The sequence below is a fragment of the Stenella coeruleoalba genome, assembly GCF_951394435.1.
Source record: "Stenella coeruleoalba genome assembly, chromosome: 10".
NCBI lineage: Eukaryota > Metazoa > Chordata > Mammalia > Artiodactyla > Delphinidae > Stenella > Stenella coeruleoalba.
This window is the reverse complement of record NC_137156.1, coordinates 1,443,794-1,458,796: the sequence shown is the minus strand read 5'-3', so window position 1 is coordinate 1,458,796 and position 15,003 is coordinate 1,443,794. Positions and strand designations below refer to the sequence as shown.

The 15,003-nt window shown below is 46.5% G+C and overlaps 1 protein-coding gene across 2 annotated transcripts in view; it reads left to right on the top strand.

Annotated features, from left to right (window-relative positions):
- The window catches only part of GMDS (GDP-mannose 4,6-dehydratase), a 481,520-nt gene that overhangs the window by 73,558 nt on the left and 392,959 nt on the right, over positions 1 to 15,003 (top strand). For both annotated transcript variants that reach the window (XM_079934401.1, XM_079934399.1), the window contains exon 2: positions 7,430 to 7,474. In XM_079934401.1, coding sequence (XP_079790527.1) covers positions 7,430 to 7,474 — 45 coding nt within the window. The remainder of the gene's footprint in view (positions 1 to 7,429; positions 7,475 to 15,003) is intronic.

The window sequence follows — 15,003 nt, the reverse complement described above, 5'->3', positions numbered from 1 at the left end:
ACAGTCATCAGTATCTGTGTGTCTTTTTGTTATTCTTAGGACCTTTTTAAAGTCGGTCAACAAAAGAGCATTTGCTTTGTCTTTCTCCATTAGCCAGGGCACAAGCTCTACAAAGAAAGGCACAAGGAAATGCTAATAAATCAGGTAAATACTAAAATTTAATATTTCTTCTCTTTTCAGTACTGCATTTTTTTCTTCCAGGTTTAAAGTTTTTCATTAAGCATGGCCTTGAACCCTGGAGAAAGTGCAGCTCTGTTTTAGAGTACCTGCAAAAAATCATTTCCTCTATGCATCATTTGGACCATTAGAACTATGCAAGTATGTACTTTGCAAAGAAACAGCCTTTAATTAATTGTGTGGACTGTCACTTTGAGAGATAATGGGAAAGGGAAAAAGAAAGAGAAGCTCTATTTTCCATTTTTGGACAGTTTTAATTCATGTGTGTATTTACTACAAAGAGATTATTTTAAGCACGAAGTTTACTGGTAATTTATTATTAACTTCTCTCTAGATCTGAACAAGTCTTTATCAATGTATTTGGAGCCCTGAGTTATACAAACTTTCAGTGAGTATATTGTTCTAAACTTGAAAGGAGTCATTCACAGCAGCACTGGACTGGTCAGTTAGCAGATCTTTAAAAGGGTTTTGACAGGGATATGCTTCTTGTATTTCCTCTGTTTTTCCCACCTTGATTTCATGCGCGAGGGTGGTGATGGATTTCCCCAGGGCGCCGTGCCATCCAGTGTGGACGAGGTGCTGGGGAAGTAGTTCCTCGCTTTCCTTTTCTCCCCCAGCCCTGCCTCTGTCCGTGGCTCATGCATCTGCCGGTGCTCCCTGGCAGCAGAGCACTTTGCTTAGCTGTGCGGGTTACCTGGCTGCTCTTCTCGTCCTGTCCACATGTGGGTATGCTGATCCGTGTGAAACCAGCGTCGAAGTCTAAGCCTATCTCGGCCAGGAAGTGCCTGGCTTCCCAGATATTCTCAGAGCAAGAGTGCAGGGGCTAAATCTCTTCCTTCCTTTCTGCCCTCTATTCCCTGACACCTATGGCCAAGGGAATGTTTGAAACTCACTAATCTGTGACACTTTGCTTTGTTAATAAATTCTATAGAGACCAAATTTTATGTTAAAACATCTGTAGGCCCATCATTATGGAGTGATTGATCCTATTAGCGGAGCAGATTGCCATATAAATCATTAGAAATATATATGTGGTGCAGATCCTTGCTCTGTTTACTAGCTGGGATATCGGGCAGGTTACTTGGTCTCAGTTCACTTCAGTTTGCTCTTTTGTGAAATAGAGATAATAGTGCTAACTACATAGGGTTACTGTGAAGATTGAAAAGTTAATGATCGTAAAGCACTGAGAGCGTGGCTGACATAGCCTGAGCACTAAATAAGTGCTTACTCTTGTTTTTAATACTATTATCATCATCATTTGTAGTAATTCCAGGTCACGTGAGGACTCTTGTTTCTCTCTGAAGGGTAGAAATTTTAGCATGAGTGTCAAGAAAGGGAGAGTGGGAGAGAGAAAAAGCACAGGGGTTCCAACTGAAGGAGCTTCCGTTTTAAAGAGGCGAGAACGTGGGCAGGAGGCCGTTCCCTGGGGGCACTTGTGTCCGTGTGGAGATGGCCAGGCTAGCTCACGCTTGATGCAGCTGCGTTACGCACACCCGCACACGCGCCTGCGCTTGATGAGTGCCTTAGGATTTACTTTTGAGGGTTTTTAAACGTCTCTGGGACGGTGTTGGAATGTGTGTGTTGTCCTTCTTCTAAGAGTGTAATTAGAAATTATCTTTGTATACCTTATTAGCAGCTCTTCCCTCTAATCCCACTTTTCTTACAGCACTTGCCTAAATCACAGAAATGTGTTTTGCTGTGATGAGGTCGGTGGTGCTACAAGTGCTGGGTTGTGCAGATGTCCCTGGAGTTCAGGTTTTGGTGTTTTCGTTCTTCTTTGCTCATTAAACTAAGAGTTTACAATAATCATTTGCAGTTTGAAAGGAACGTGGATTTTAAACCAGGTTATCACGGGAGTTCTACCACTAAAAATCTGCTAACCTGTTTCCAAATAGTTTCTGAGTGGCTTTTAGGAGATAAAAATGAGTCAATTTTATATATGTTCTAGATGCTTAGAAGAAAAAACCAATTGGAGAAATACAGCCTACTAGAAAAATGTATAAGAAATACAAAAGATAAGAATAAGTAATTCCCAGAAGAAATAGTACACACAGTCATAAACACAAAAACCTTTTCAGTCTTTATACTAATCAAAAAATGAAAAGAAAACCAGCATTTTTTAACCTAGCAAACTGAAAAAAAATATTTTCTAAAATTAACCTTTTAGTTCATTTCTTCTCTCTATGATATTTTATTTTTAGTTTACAGTTGGCCATAAGACTTAACATTAGAATCTTTTGAAATTGAATGTTAATTTGAAATTAACATTAGAAACATTTTGAAAATACTTTGGGGAAAGATATCAGGGCAATGGTAGAGCAATGTGTAGTCTGATGGGGGGTATCCAGCCTCTTTCTAAAATGTTGCCTTTAAGCTTCAGCTCATCACAATTTCCTGGGAGGTCCTGGTTTGCAGCAGAGCCAGTGTCACTTATCCATGTGCCATGTGCGCGTGTGAGGTGTGTGTGCAGCCGCTGAGCACCTCCTTGGGGGCTCTTTCCCCAGCAGGGGGTCTGCAGGAAGGGGTGGTTAGAAAGGAGTATCCATCAGTCTTTGCTATGCAGGGGTTGTTGATCACTCCTTCTACCGGGAGGTAAATCAAAGGGAGTGAAAGGCAGTTCTTGGGGGTTGGGGGCGACCTCAACTTTTATGGGGAAATAATCTTCAGCTTTAAAGACTACAGGAGGCGAGGTTATTTATATGTTTTGCACATGGATGGCGTCCTTGTGTCCAGCCAGCCAGTTACTGCTCCCTCTCCTGACACTTGCTGGCTCTGTTCTCGTTCTTCCCTCTGGTTCGCAACTGTACACATGAGTCCAGTCTATTCGTTTTAGCTCTTTTCACAGTAGTTTTTAGTTAAAAATTCTGTGATCTGAGAGATCTGGGGTTTTTTGTTTGTTTGTTTTTTTGCGTTATGCGGGCCTCTCACTGTTGTGGCCTCTCCCATTGCGGAGCACGGGCTCCGGAAGCGCAGGCTCAGTGGCCATGGCTCACGGGCCCAGCCGCTCCGCGGCATGTGGGATCTTCCCGGACCGGGGCACGAACCCGTGTCCCGTGTATCGGCAGGCGGACTCTCAACCACTGCGCCACCAGGGAAGCCCGAGAGATCTGTTTTCGCTTTTCTTACTTTCTTTCCTTTTTTTTTTTTTTTCCCACATTCTGCTACCTCCTAACTGTGTGACTGGACACTAAACATTTAATGTTTTTAGTCTCAGTTTCCTGAGCTGCAAAATGAGACAGTGGGATTAATAATCCCTGTGGTCTTTTGAGTTCTGTGAGTGTGACAGAGATTTTATCCAGTGCTTTGTGCTACAAGTGTGAGCCAGGTGAAAATACTTTTCCCGTGCATTCTGCCTCTGGAATCTTGGCACTGCGGTGGCTAATCTTCCCATCTGAAGTCTTCATTCTAATTCAAAGCAGCATCTTCTGTTAATCTTTGAGGTGTCTGTACTTCTCTCATTGGAGGTACAGATTACTTTGATATTGTAATTGCAATTAGGTGAAAATGCTTATTTTAGAGTAATTAGGGCGCATAGACTTAAGGCGTGTGGCAGGCAGTGTGGACGAGTGCTTTCTCTCCTTACAGGGGTGGTATTGTACTTCCCAGTGCTTGAGGTGATCTAAACAAGGGAATTCATTTTACTAGAGGCCTGGTTTCTTCAGCCCAGCACTGCTCATTATCTTACCCTCTTCAAAGAAGCTGCCCAATGGTGCTTCGGCAGAAACATAGTCTGATTTAGGCGCAGCTCAGAGGGGCCGGGTTCTCAAGCTGCATCTGAGAAGCTGTCCTTTTCACTTGTCCTGTGGGCTAGCAGTGAGTCCATGTTTGGAGAGAGAAGAGGAATGCTCTCTCCTCTCTGCAGGAAGGTAGGTGGCCATACGTTTGAGGACATGGGTGGGTATGAGGCCATACGTGTGTGGACATGGGTGGGTATGAGGCTCGGTCAGGGCTGTTTCAGCCTTCTGTGGCCTTCGGGAGAAGGGGGAAACTTTCTGCACTCCCTTCAGCTTTTTATAGATGTGAAATTTTAGGTAATTTTTATCTTATAGTCAAGATAGGATTCAGCTTCTGGAATTACTGTGAATTGTATAGGTGTGTATCTGGAACATTACATGAGAGGTGAAGCACAAGGACGGGGGCTGCAGGCACCAGGCATGCCGGAATCCTCCCGTTTGGGACCCTTGGCAGTGGCCCTGCCGCCTGGCTCGACAGCCTGAAACCTACATCCCAAGTCCACCTCCAGACACCGCTTCCAAGAGGCAGCGGTGCCCACATGAGGCTGGAGAAGGCCCTGGCCCTGTGTCCTGCCTCCTCCCCGAGCTCTGGGCTGTCCTAAAGTTACAGGACCTTCTGCATTTGGGTCACTTGGTTAAAACTAGAAGGACTGTTTAATCTGTAAGATACCCTGTCATGCAAAGTGACTAAATCAATTTGGTTTTAAAATGAGTCTGTTATGGTCTTTTTATTGCTTTGTTGGGCTCTGACATGCGCTGGTGGGCCCCAGGTGGAGGAAGTGGTTTCCCAGGGCACAGTCGTGGGAGCCCCGGGTTCTAGTCCTGGCTTCCCCTCTCGTGGGTGCCACCAGGCGGGCCCCTAACCTCCACGGGCCTCCCTAACTCCCGTGCCAAGGGGCTGCCTGCCTTCCCGGTGAGTTCCTGGAAGAATAAGACAGAAAATATTTCTGTGTCTTGAAAATGTTAAAGCTGTGGTGCTTACTTCCAGCTGTACAACGTTTAATGTGAAATGGAGACTGTCTTCATAACCATGTGCAAAACCGAATTGAAAAGAGTCCCGGCTGGGGTGCTGGCTCTCCAGTGAAGGCGTCCCCTGTCACGAGGCCTGAGCCCAGGCTGGAGTCGGTCCCAGATGAGTTGTGTTCGTCGTGAGTCGGACATTTAGGCCGTCAGCTCCTCGGGTTCCAGGAGTCGAGAGTCAGATGTCGTGTTGGCTGTGGCTCTCAGTTGCCGTGACGTTGTGGTTTTCCATCTGGGGGAGGTGCTGTGCGACCGGCCCGTCCTCCTAGAGGGGCTTCGGTGCAGGGGTCTGGGGGCCGGGGGCGGGGGGGCCAGGGGCCTCGCGCTGCCGCGGTTCCCACATTGTGCGGCCGGCCCTATCACTTGGGAGACCTGGCAAGGAAGTGAGGAGGAAGCAGGTGCCACTGCTGGGGCAGAATGTTCCAGCCTGGCTGGAAAGTTTGAGGAGGGCCTGGGTGAGAAGAGCAAGACCTATTGACAGGGCTCAGCCCTGGGCAGGCCTGTTTCACATCAGTCTCTGAATAGTCACAGCCCCTCCCCACGGTCTCACCTCTGCCTTCTTGTTTTTAAACACTCTCGGCAACCGTGGTGGAGCACAGAGCATTTTAACTTTTTATTCCAAGAGAAAAAGTAAAACCGTGAAAAGTGCAGTGTTGCCTGCTTCAAAATGACACCACCACCACCAAGAGCAAAACAAAGTGTACTTTCTAGGGCTGTCCGACCTACTGTAAAATTATTATTATTGTTGTAAATGCTTTTTCTGTTAAGCTGTTTTCAGAATTAATTATAGGACTATTGATTATCCTCAGGTTTCTGATGGTCCTGTAGATTGACCTGGCTTGTCGGGGTGTGAACTGTTCAGCTCTCTTATCTGGCTTACTTTGCATGTTGGGTGTGTAAAGCCACACAGTTGTGCATGTATCCTGAGATTGAGAGGAAAAGGAGTGTGCCAGACCATTTCTCTTCTTCTCCACGTGAGTCTGTAAACCAGAATAGTTATGTCAACACGTCAGAAGAAAATTTGACGGGGGTTTTAATGAACCACAAAATGTATCCCTTGTTGCCCTCGCCTTGTCATCCTGCCTGGATTCACGCGTGACTTCTGCGTTAGCGCAGCAAGCGCCCTCGCGGCAGCCCTCTCATCTTCAGGACCCATAGGGTGTCTCCAGTTCCAGCTCTGAGTCAGGCAATGATAGGAATAAAACCTGCTTTCTTTTTCTTTTTCCCGGAATATCTGGTAGGAACGTTTGGAGCTCAAAGGGATATTTTAAGCTTTTACAAACTGAGGAAACCAAAGAAAATCCAAATATTCCCAACCAGTTTTGAGCACACAAGTTTCCAGTAGTTGGAGCCTCTCGTTTTTATGTTAAGTCTGGATGGGATAGAGGGGACTTGCCCAGGCTGAAAGCAGAAGGGCAGTTACAGGATTGATTGTGAAATAGCCACCCAGCTCATTTTCTGAGCAGGGCTGGTGATGTTCTACCGTATCTCTAGAACCCTGATTTTGTGCCTTGTGGCCTCTTACCAGTTTAATTAGATGGCTCTCACACTTTCTTTCCCTAAAAGTGGAGCATGAGGTATTTTACCTAGAACCTCCACCCTCACCTAGACATTTTTAAAGAATTTTTAAAAATGAGCTGAGAATCTCTGTGTTTAGTCAGACACCGTCATCTTAACGTAGAGATTAACTGCATGATTTAAGATGCGTACAAATGAAGTTCCCATTATTTCATAAAAAGTAAGCACCTCGCTTTTACTGAACTCCACGTGCGCATGTGCTTGCACGTGTATTCAGGGCTAACACCAACGCCATCATGTCTACGGCCCGCCCCCAACCCACCTTCAAACCCCAAACCCTTTCTGAGGTGACTTTCCAGACCCTTGGGCTCGAAGCCAAGGCCACCAGTGCCTGGAGGGCCTCCCCTGAGGGCCCACACCTCCTCCTCTCCCCGTGGCAGCTCTTTCCAGTGGTGTCAACACCGCTGTGCTCTCAGCCTCCTCCCCGCACTCGCCCTGCCTTCTCCCCAGGCCCCGCAGCTCCTGTCTCATCCCTGCTCCAGCGTCTCCTTCTGTACAGCACCTCCAGAAACAGATTCCTGTTTTATGTCCCAGGAGCACCAAGCCCTTCTGCTTGGCCGCACGCGTGTTGCGTGTTTCACAGGGCTAGTAAGCGGCAAGACCTAAAGCAGATCCATCAGCTTTTGAAGCTTCCTGTTCTCCCTGTTGCCCCATGTGTCCCTGGATTTCAGTTTCTTTCCCTGTGCACGTGGTGATGCCAACGCCTTCCCACGCTCCTGTGGGCACAGACGAACGCCCGTCTATGGGAGGCTTAGTGGACGGCACAGCACCACTCCGTGTTTATGTCGGATGTTTGAATTATTTTCATGTCGGTTGCCATGAGCCTTATTTAAGTTCCTAGAGCCTCTGAATGCTGTTTTCAAAACCCTTGGTCTTGGGCACGATGGGTCTGACCGTTGTTGATGTTCCTTGTCTTCCAGGACGGCTCCTACTTGGCCGAGTTCCTGCTGGAGAAGGGCTACGAGGTGAGTCCCCTATGAGCCGGCACAGGCCGACGGGATACCGCGGACACCGTGGCCTCCCGCTTCCTCTCTGCTGTCCTTCTGTGTGTGTTTCCACGGAAGCTCTGATAACAAGTCCAAATCAGGGGAAGAATGTGCCTCTTGGCTGGTCACAGCGCCAGCTCATTGTGCTGTTTATCTGCTGGCGCGCTGGCAGCCCCCCGCCCCCCATTCTTGCTGTTTCCCTGCTTTGCACGCTTCCCGCGTTCTCAGCTAAACCAGCAACCAGGTGGGCTGAACGCTGTACCGTCCTTAGGGTTAATTTATGATGTCATGTGTTACATAAAAAAGTCCCACTCACGGCGAAGTCACTTAATTCGGAAATTGCACAGAGCAGTAAAAACTAAGCTGCCCTGGCAAGGCTGCGTGCAAAGTTGACACTTGGAGGTGCTTGCTTTCCAGTCGGCAGCCAGAACTTCGTGCAAGCTGGAGCTTCTGCGTTTGCTGCTCTTGCCCTTGTCGTCCTTTCCTCCTTCTCGTCCTCCTCCTCACACGTTTTCTGCTTTCCTTGAAAGAAACAAGGGTTTTACATATTAAATGGATGTACCTTAGCCTGTACATCTTACACTTTATAAGAACCGTTTCCGGATGTGCACATCTCTAGAAATCTCTGTGCTCCTCAGAAGACAGAAGCCTACGCAGTGGCACATGTTCTCTGGCCTGATTTGGGGGGTGTTTACCTTAATAATTTTGGACGCCATGTTTTTTCCAGTCGCAGGTACATTGTTTAAAAAATGCGCACCGTGGACAGATGCAAAAACAATAGCAAGGAATTTGGCATTTAAGCACCAACAGGATTTGAAGGACAGGAACCTAGTTTTCTTACTGTAACGCATGATCTTTTCTGTGAACTTTGACTTTTAGACTTCGATTAATAGCAGATATGATTAGACCTTCTGTGCCTTTATCTAATAATGGCTACTTCTACATCTTGTAATGATATCAAAAAAAGGCAAATGTAACTATGGAAATAGGCATGTACACATATGTTCATATACATAGATTCCTATAATAATTGAGCAATCAATTCATATTCTGCAGAGCAGAGGATTTTAGAGTTATGTGTAGAATAGAAGTATTGGTTTTAGGTGAAGACTGATATTTATTCAGGCTGGACTAACTTGATGCTTTAATAATTCTAAAAGGAAAGGTTTGTGAGAGAGACGTACTTATCTTGTTTCACATGTTGGAACAGGCTGAGAGTCGTTTGGTGGCTGGAGCGGGGTGAGTGATTTGGCTGTGTACCGAGCGAGCCAAGAGAAGGAGCTACCTGAGTAATAGTGATGGGTCAGGACATCTGACCCCCAAACACGGCCCCTTGGCACGTGAATATTTTAAGCTGACGGAGTTTGAAAAAATAGCAGAAGTTTCTCATGTTTATTTGTCTTTGTTAGTTTAGTGTAGAGGAGGAGAACATTTTCCTCGACCCTCTTAAGGGTCCCTGGCTGGGTCTGAAAATTAAACTGAAAGCATACAGATGTATTTAATGTAAGTTTTCTGTGACATGGGAGCCTTCCTGAGAAAATGAGGATCCGAAGAGGCAGGTAAGCCCGAGTACTTGTGTGTTAGGTTAGGTGAGGAGGGACAGTGGTGGAGAAATGAGATCCAGGGGTCTGCAGTAAGTGTAGGACTGGGCGTGGCTCAGCCAGGTCTGTTGGGTGGGATTCTTCCCAGCATCCCCTTGTCTTGGGACGTGAAGATGCTCCTTTCCTCCAGGTGTGGGGAGGGCACCTCCCACCTGGCTGCTTCAGGGGAGAAGGGTGAGGGGAAAGTCAGGGTGACCGTCGCGCTTCTGTCATTTTCGCAGACTCGTTCAGCTTAAAATATGCAGTGTGCCCAGACACCATGCCCTGGCTGGTGCGTCCTGAGCCCCCCACAGTCCCCGCAGCTCGGGAAGAGAGAGGCGGTGTGTCAGCAGGAGTGCTCAAGCTGGGTGGGTCCTGAGATGCACTTCCGAAGTGGACGCGGGGCACTGAGGCATCGGATGCGGATGTGGCTGGCCCCAAGGGAGAGGGAGCCGGCGAGCAGGTGTGAGGCGCCCGGGAGGAATGGGGACGGGGGTCTGTCTGGACGCGGTAGGCGGTCAGCTTCCTCAGGCGTCAGGATGGCGATGTCAGTGTTCCTGGGGAGGGCCCGGAGGATGGCGTGCCCAGGAGGCAGAGCTCCATGTAGGCGGCCTGTTCAGGAATCGCCGGACCCCTGAAGACGGGTCGTCATGCTCCTGAGTGGACCAGAGACTCAGGAATAAATCAGAATCTAGGCCAGCCAGCTGCGCTTCGGCTGTTTTCTTCCGCTGGCATCTGAAACTGTAAGAGCAGGTTGGATTCTGATAAAGACCATAGAAGGCCCACTCGGCAAATCACAGTTCGTGGGAGGGATGAGTCATTGAAACAGTGATTGGCAAGAGAGGAGAGGGCAGAAGGAAATACTCCCTGCAGTACAGGTGGAAGGTTCGGAGCTGCATGGCATGACCGGAAGTGATTCCTCCTTGGAGCACAGGGGAGTGTGAGTTTTGTAGGAATGGGGGCCGTGAGAGGGTGTTTATCTGTCCTGTCTTCAGTTTTCCTAGGCTGCTGTCTTCACTTTTAAGAGATTGAGGTAATTGGAGGGTCAGTTTATTAACTGGGATCTGATGATAGCACAGGCTTTTATCTTTTGGCGTTTAGGTCAAAGTAGATGTGAGAGTCATTTTTCGAAGAGGCTGCATTGCACAAATTCCAGAATTACCATCAGCAGCCCCTGGTTGCTCCAGAACACGAGCAAAATAAATAACAGGGTTAGAAAATTGCCTCCCGTGAGATGAGAGGGGACGCCCCTGTCCACATCTGAACCCAGAGGGCCAACGTCAGCAATTCTGGGCGAGCACCTCCTTCTGAGTCAGGGCTTCCCAGCGTTCAGCCTCAGAGCCGCCCGGGCCCCACCGAAGACGAGGTGGCTGAGTCCGGGGCCTTAGACCGGCCTTTCTAACGGCCCCCAGCTGTCGCGGTGGCTGCTTTCCCGGGTCCTATGGTGTGAGAACCACTGCAGCTAGAGATTCAAATGAGCTCTTTGAATGCCAAGGTGAAGCTGAACAGCATTTCTTAAGGTATCTTAATTTGGGGTACCTTGGTTCCCTGAGCTCTCGTATTATTTTGGATCTAGTCTTTGTGGACCAGAAATAACTGGAAACAACACACTTTGGGGTAGCAAAGTGTCGCTGGGAACAAATGAACACTAGGAGGAAGAGCTGCAGATTCTGAGGGCAGGCTTGACCCTGAGGCTGAGATCTTCCTGCATAAGAAAGGGGCAGGCTTCCCTGGCCGGCAGGGGTGAGGTCAGCCTTCGTGATGAGCACGGGGTGGGGTGGGGTGGGGTGGGGGCGTGGACCCCGTGGACAGTCAGCTGGAGGGAAGCAGGTTGAGGAGCAGAGCCAGGTTGGTTGGGGAGTGACGAACGATGGGGCAGCGAAGGTGAACACACGCCTGTGCGTGGAGGTGACGTAGTGCAGTTAGTCAAAGCAGCAAAGTAAAGGTACGAAAAGCCTGGCTAACCTCGAAGCAGAGGGAGATGTTTGTGTATGCCTTGAAAGGGAGTCTCATATGTTATAGATTAACTAGTTATGCTTAAATACCTCGTCTGACCACACACCTTAGATTTCTGAAGCTGCGGGGCCTGGTCACCTAATGTGTCCTCTGAAATCCGTGCATCTGATCATGTTCTTTTTTTTTTTTCCAATTCACGATATATTATGAACGTCATTCCACGTCAAGGCAGAGGACTACTTCATTTTTTGGCCATGCCATGCGACATGCGGGATCTTAGCTCCCTGACCAGGGATCGGACCCTTGCCCCCTGCATGGGGAGCACGAGCCTTAACCACTGGACCGTCAGGGAGGTCCCGTCTGATCATGTACTGAATGAACAATGTAACGTAAAAAAGATGGATTGCTTCATCCCGGGTCCACTCCTCACTGAGAAGGGAGACCCTTTCAAGGTTTAAAGTTTTTAATGCTGCTGGTTTCTTGAATTTTGCTCCAGATTAAACATGGGGGGGGGGGGCATAAAGATAAAGAGAATGGATCTAACATGTGTTCATTATTTATAGAATGTCTGTAGGTATCACCTCATGATGAGGAGAGCCAAGAATTCTCGGCGTTTATAGAAAACCATCTTTATGGCTTTATGGATTTAATTCTACACATTGTTGAAATGCAGAGGGTTAATTCTCCTTTGTACCGTGTCAGGCCGCTCGGAGCAGGGAGGTGAGCGAGGCCATCCGGCTCGCGGTGGCGAGGCAGCCCCTGAGCTGGTTGCTGGACTGCGTCCTTATCCTTTCCCGCCACTTGCTAGCTCCGCGGCCTCTCGGAGACTTAGATGATGAGTGCACGTGTCCCCAAGGTCGCCACCAAGGTCAGGTGAGACGCACGTGGACAGCAGTCCAGAGGAGCTCTGTGGGCCTGTGGAGCTTAGTCTTACAGGACAGGCGGGTGGCACAGTGCTTGGTGCTGACCGGCCGAGGGACACAGATTTTGTAGGAGGCCCTCGGTCCAGTCTGTTACTTGGCATCAGGAAAGGGCGGGCGTGTGACGTTGCCCGGGTCCCGGCTCTGCGCGTGCTCCTTCCCGTCGCCAGGGAAAGAGGAAGACCACAGGAGTGAAGCTTCCTGTGAAGGTGCCTCTGGTTTCAGGTGCCTTCCTAGCATCACTGTTAGCAGATAAGCCAACAATATACTTTTGTACTTATTTTGTGCAAAATACAAAGAGAAACCAGAAAAATGAAAGACAAAGTCAAACCCTTTAAAAGCTAGAATGTATCTGGGAATATGTGAGAAATCTATATTAATTAACTTGGTAACAATGACAACACAGCAAATCAGAATGTAAAATTAGAGAATAGGTAAATCGTGGGTTTCCCTTCCAGGAGAGGAACTGTAACCAGGGGGCCTCAGGAGAGCAGAAAAGAAATGGGGTGTACGGACTGTGCAGTCATCCCTGGGAGACTGTTTGTTAGAACTGGAGTTCCTGTGATTCCGTTCTTGATCTGTGGATCCTTTTTTCTGAGTTGTTGGTAATCCTATTGATAGAAGCCTGGGTGCAAAAAAGTCAAAGCTTTTTGTGGCTTTCGCTCTGAAACCATACTGAGTGTTGGCACGATGGGCTACGTCCACCTTTAACAGAACCATGTGCTGGTGGCGTGGTCTCAGGTAGCGTCCTCACCTGTAAGATGGGAGTCACGATACGAAGGTGGTTGTGAAGGTTCGGTGATTTAATGTCCACAGAGAACAGTGTCTGTGCACGGTCACTGCCATGTGTGTGCTGATGTGACCGACGTCATCTAGACTTTTCAGAAGCAGGTTGCATTAAACATCCCTGAGAGGCATCCTTGCCTCCAAGAGAAATCTAGACACTGAAGAATTTAAAATCCAGTGGTAATAATTTTCTGTTTTCTTGGCTGTAATCAATCAATCAATCCATCAGTCAGCATTTCTGTGCCTTTATGCTGCCTAATCTGACTCTGGGTTTTGAAGTCAAACCAACTTTGTTCTGACATCGTGAGAACTTGAAATTTTCCTTTTCATCACTTAGTTAAATGGAACTTGAAATTTTTTTGTCAAAAATGCTCACTTCTGTTTAACACCTTAGTTTTTCAGAAATTTTGTTTTTGAACTGCTATAATTTAATAACGATTTTAATTAATTTTATCAGGAATCAAATTTAGCTCATTTATCTTTTCACTTTGGTTTCCTAACTCGTTTCTTTTTCTCCAAAAATCCTTATAAAAACAAACAAAAAATCCTGCCTACCTCCCTTCCGTAAAGAAAAAGCCGCTAATCTCACATTCTTAACTAGATCATCCAGCTTGCACACATTCTGGCTTGTCTTAAAGTTTGTATTTCACCTGTGTCAGAAGTAGACAGACTCAGCTTTCATTAGTTCTTAGAATAATACTTGCTGTCATGGATTAAGCATTTGGCAGGTCTTTCTTTCCCTGTATACACATACCAAAACTTGGGAGTGAGGGGAAATTAAAAAAAAAGACCCAAAACTAGTGCTTAATGTGTTTGGTTATAAGTGTGACAGTAAAGTCCTATGTTATTTATTTGCTGTGACTTTGGGTAATCGTCTGATTTTCATACTGCATCCATCAATGTCATTGAATATTTTTATCAGTCCTTTATGTTGATATAAAATGTATATGTATATAGCATTTCTCTTTGTTCTGGGCTGTTGGGATATGTGACTTATCCAGAAGCCAGCAATCAAGAGAAAAAAATAGACTCAATCATATGATTATTTTTTCATTGTCAAAGCTAAATTATCTGTTTTTAGAACATATGAATTCCTCTCTATTCAAGGAAATCAAGCTCAGCTTACATCTGAGATCTCTGTATTTCAGAAATAACTTTGGTGGCAAACACCAGTTTTGATATGTATAGGTGTATATGTGAACTTGGTTTTTATTAAACGAAGTTTATTAAGTTTACAGAGTAGTTGAACTTTATAATTAACAACTTGAAAAACTGGAGACCATGAAGTTGAATTAATTCTAAGCTTAATGTAAGTATTATTCTCTCTACTTTTAAATTACGTACTGGATACGTAAACCCAAATTGCGATTTAATGTTTCCTAGATTTTACTGTTTGCCTCCCGAAATGTCAACCAAGTTTGTGATGTTCCTGTCTTAAAATATTTTCATGTTTACAAAATTTTCTTCGGTTTAGTTCTTTTGGAAAATAATGTGGTTTTAGCTCTTTGGCTAAAGTATCTAACCAACAGAATTATTAATTGTGGGTGTGTTGTATCCTTTGCAGAAGTCAGTTTCTCATGTATGCCATGTAAAGTGACGATGACATTTCTTTCTATTTGAAAGAAAGTCTTATGTGCTTATAATTTCCCCCCTGCACTTGGAATATTTGAGTCATGCCAAGGATTAGTTTTTGTTCGAAATAGACAGAAAACGATTGAGTTAAAATATGGAAGTGTATTCAGCTGCAAATGAAACTACCCAGCCTTAGAAGGAACGCTTCTAAAATGAGAGAAGGACTAAAACTGCCACCAGCAGCATGGGGACGTGGGCAGCCGGTGACATAAGCTGGTATTAGCACTGGCAGCACAAAGAAGGGAGTGAGACCAGGTCCTGAACAATGTCTCTAATGTATCAGACACAAATAGTCTTTTCTTCAGCATCGGGCAGGTATGTGTCCTGGTTCCAGTGACTTTTTTCCCTCACACTTGTCATGGTTAAGTCAAAGATAAAAATTAAAAAAAAAAAATCCTCCCTTCATTTGAGTTTCCTTCGTGCCTTAAATCTCATAGGACGTAAGTCTTGGCCCTAACCTATGCTATTTAGCTTTCTTAGCTTTTCCACACAGCTGCATAAAAGCAGTGGCTCCCTGATTCTCTTGTGGACCCAGATACGTATTTATTTAAAGAATCGGTGCCAGATGCAAAGCTCGGAGGGCACTGGGCAGGGCTGGAGGCATCAGAGCCCTCTCCTCGTGCTCTGGGTTGAA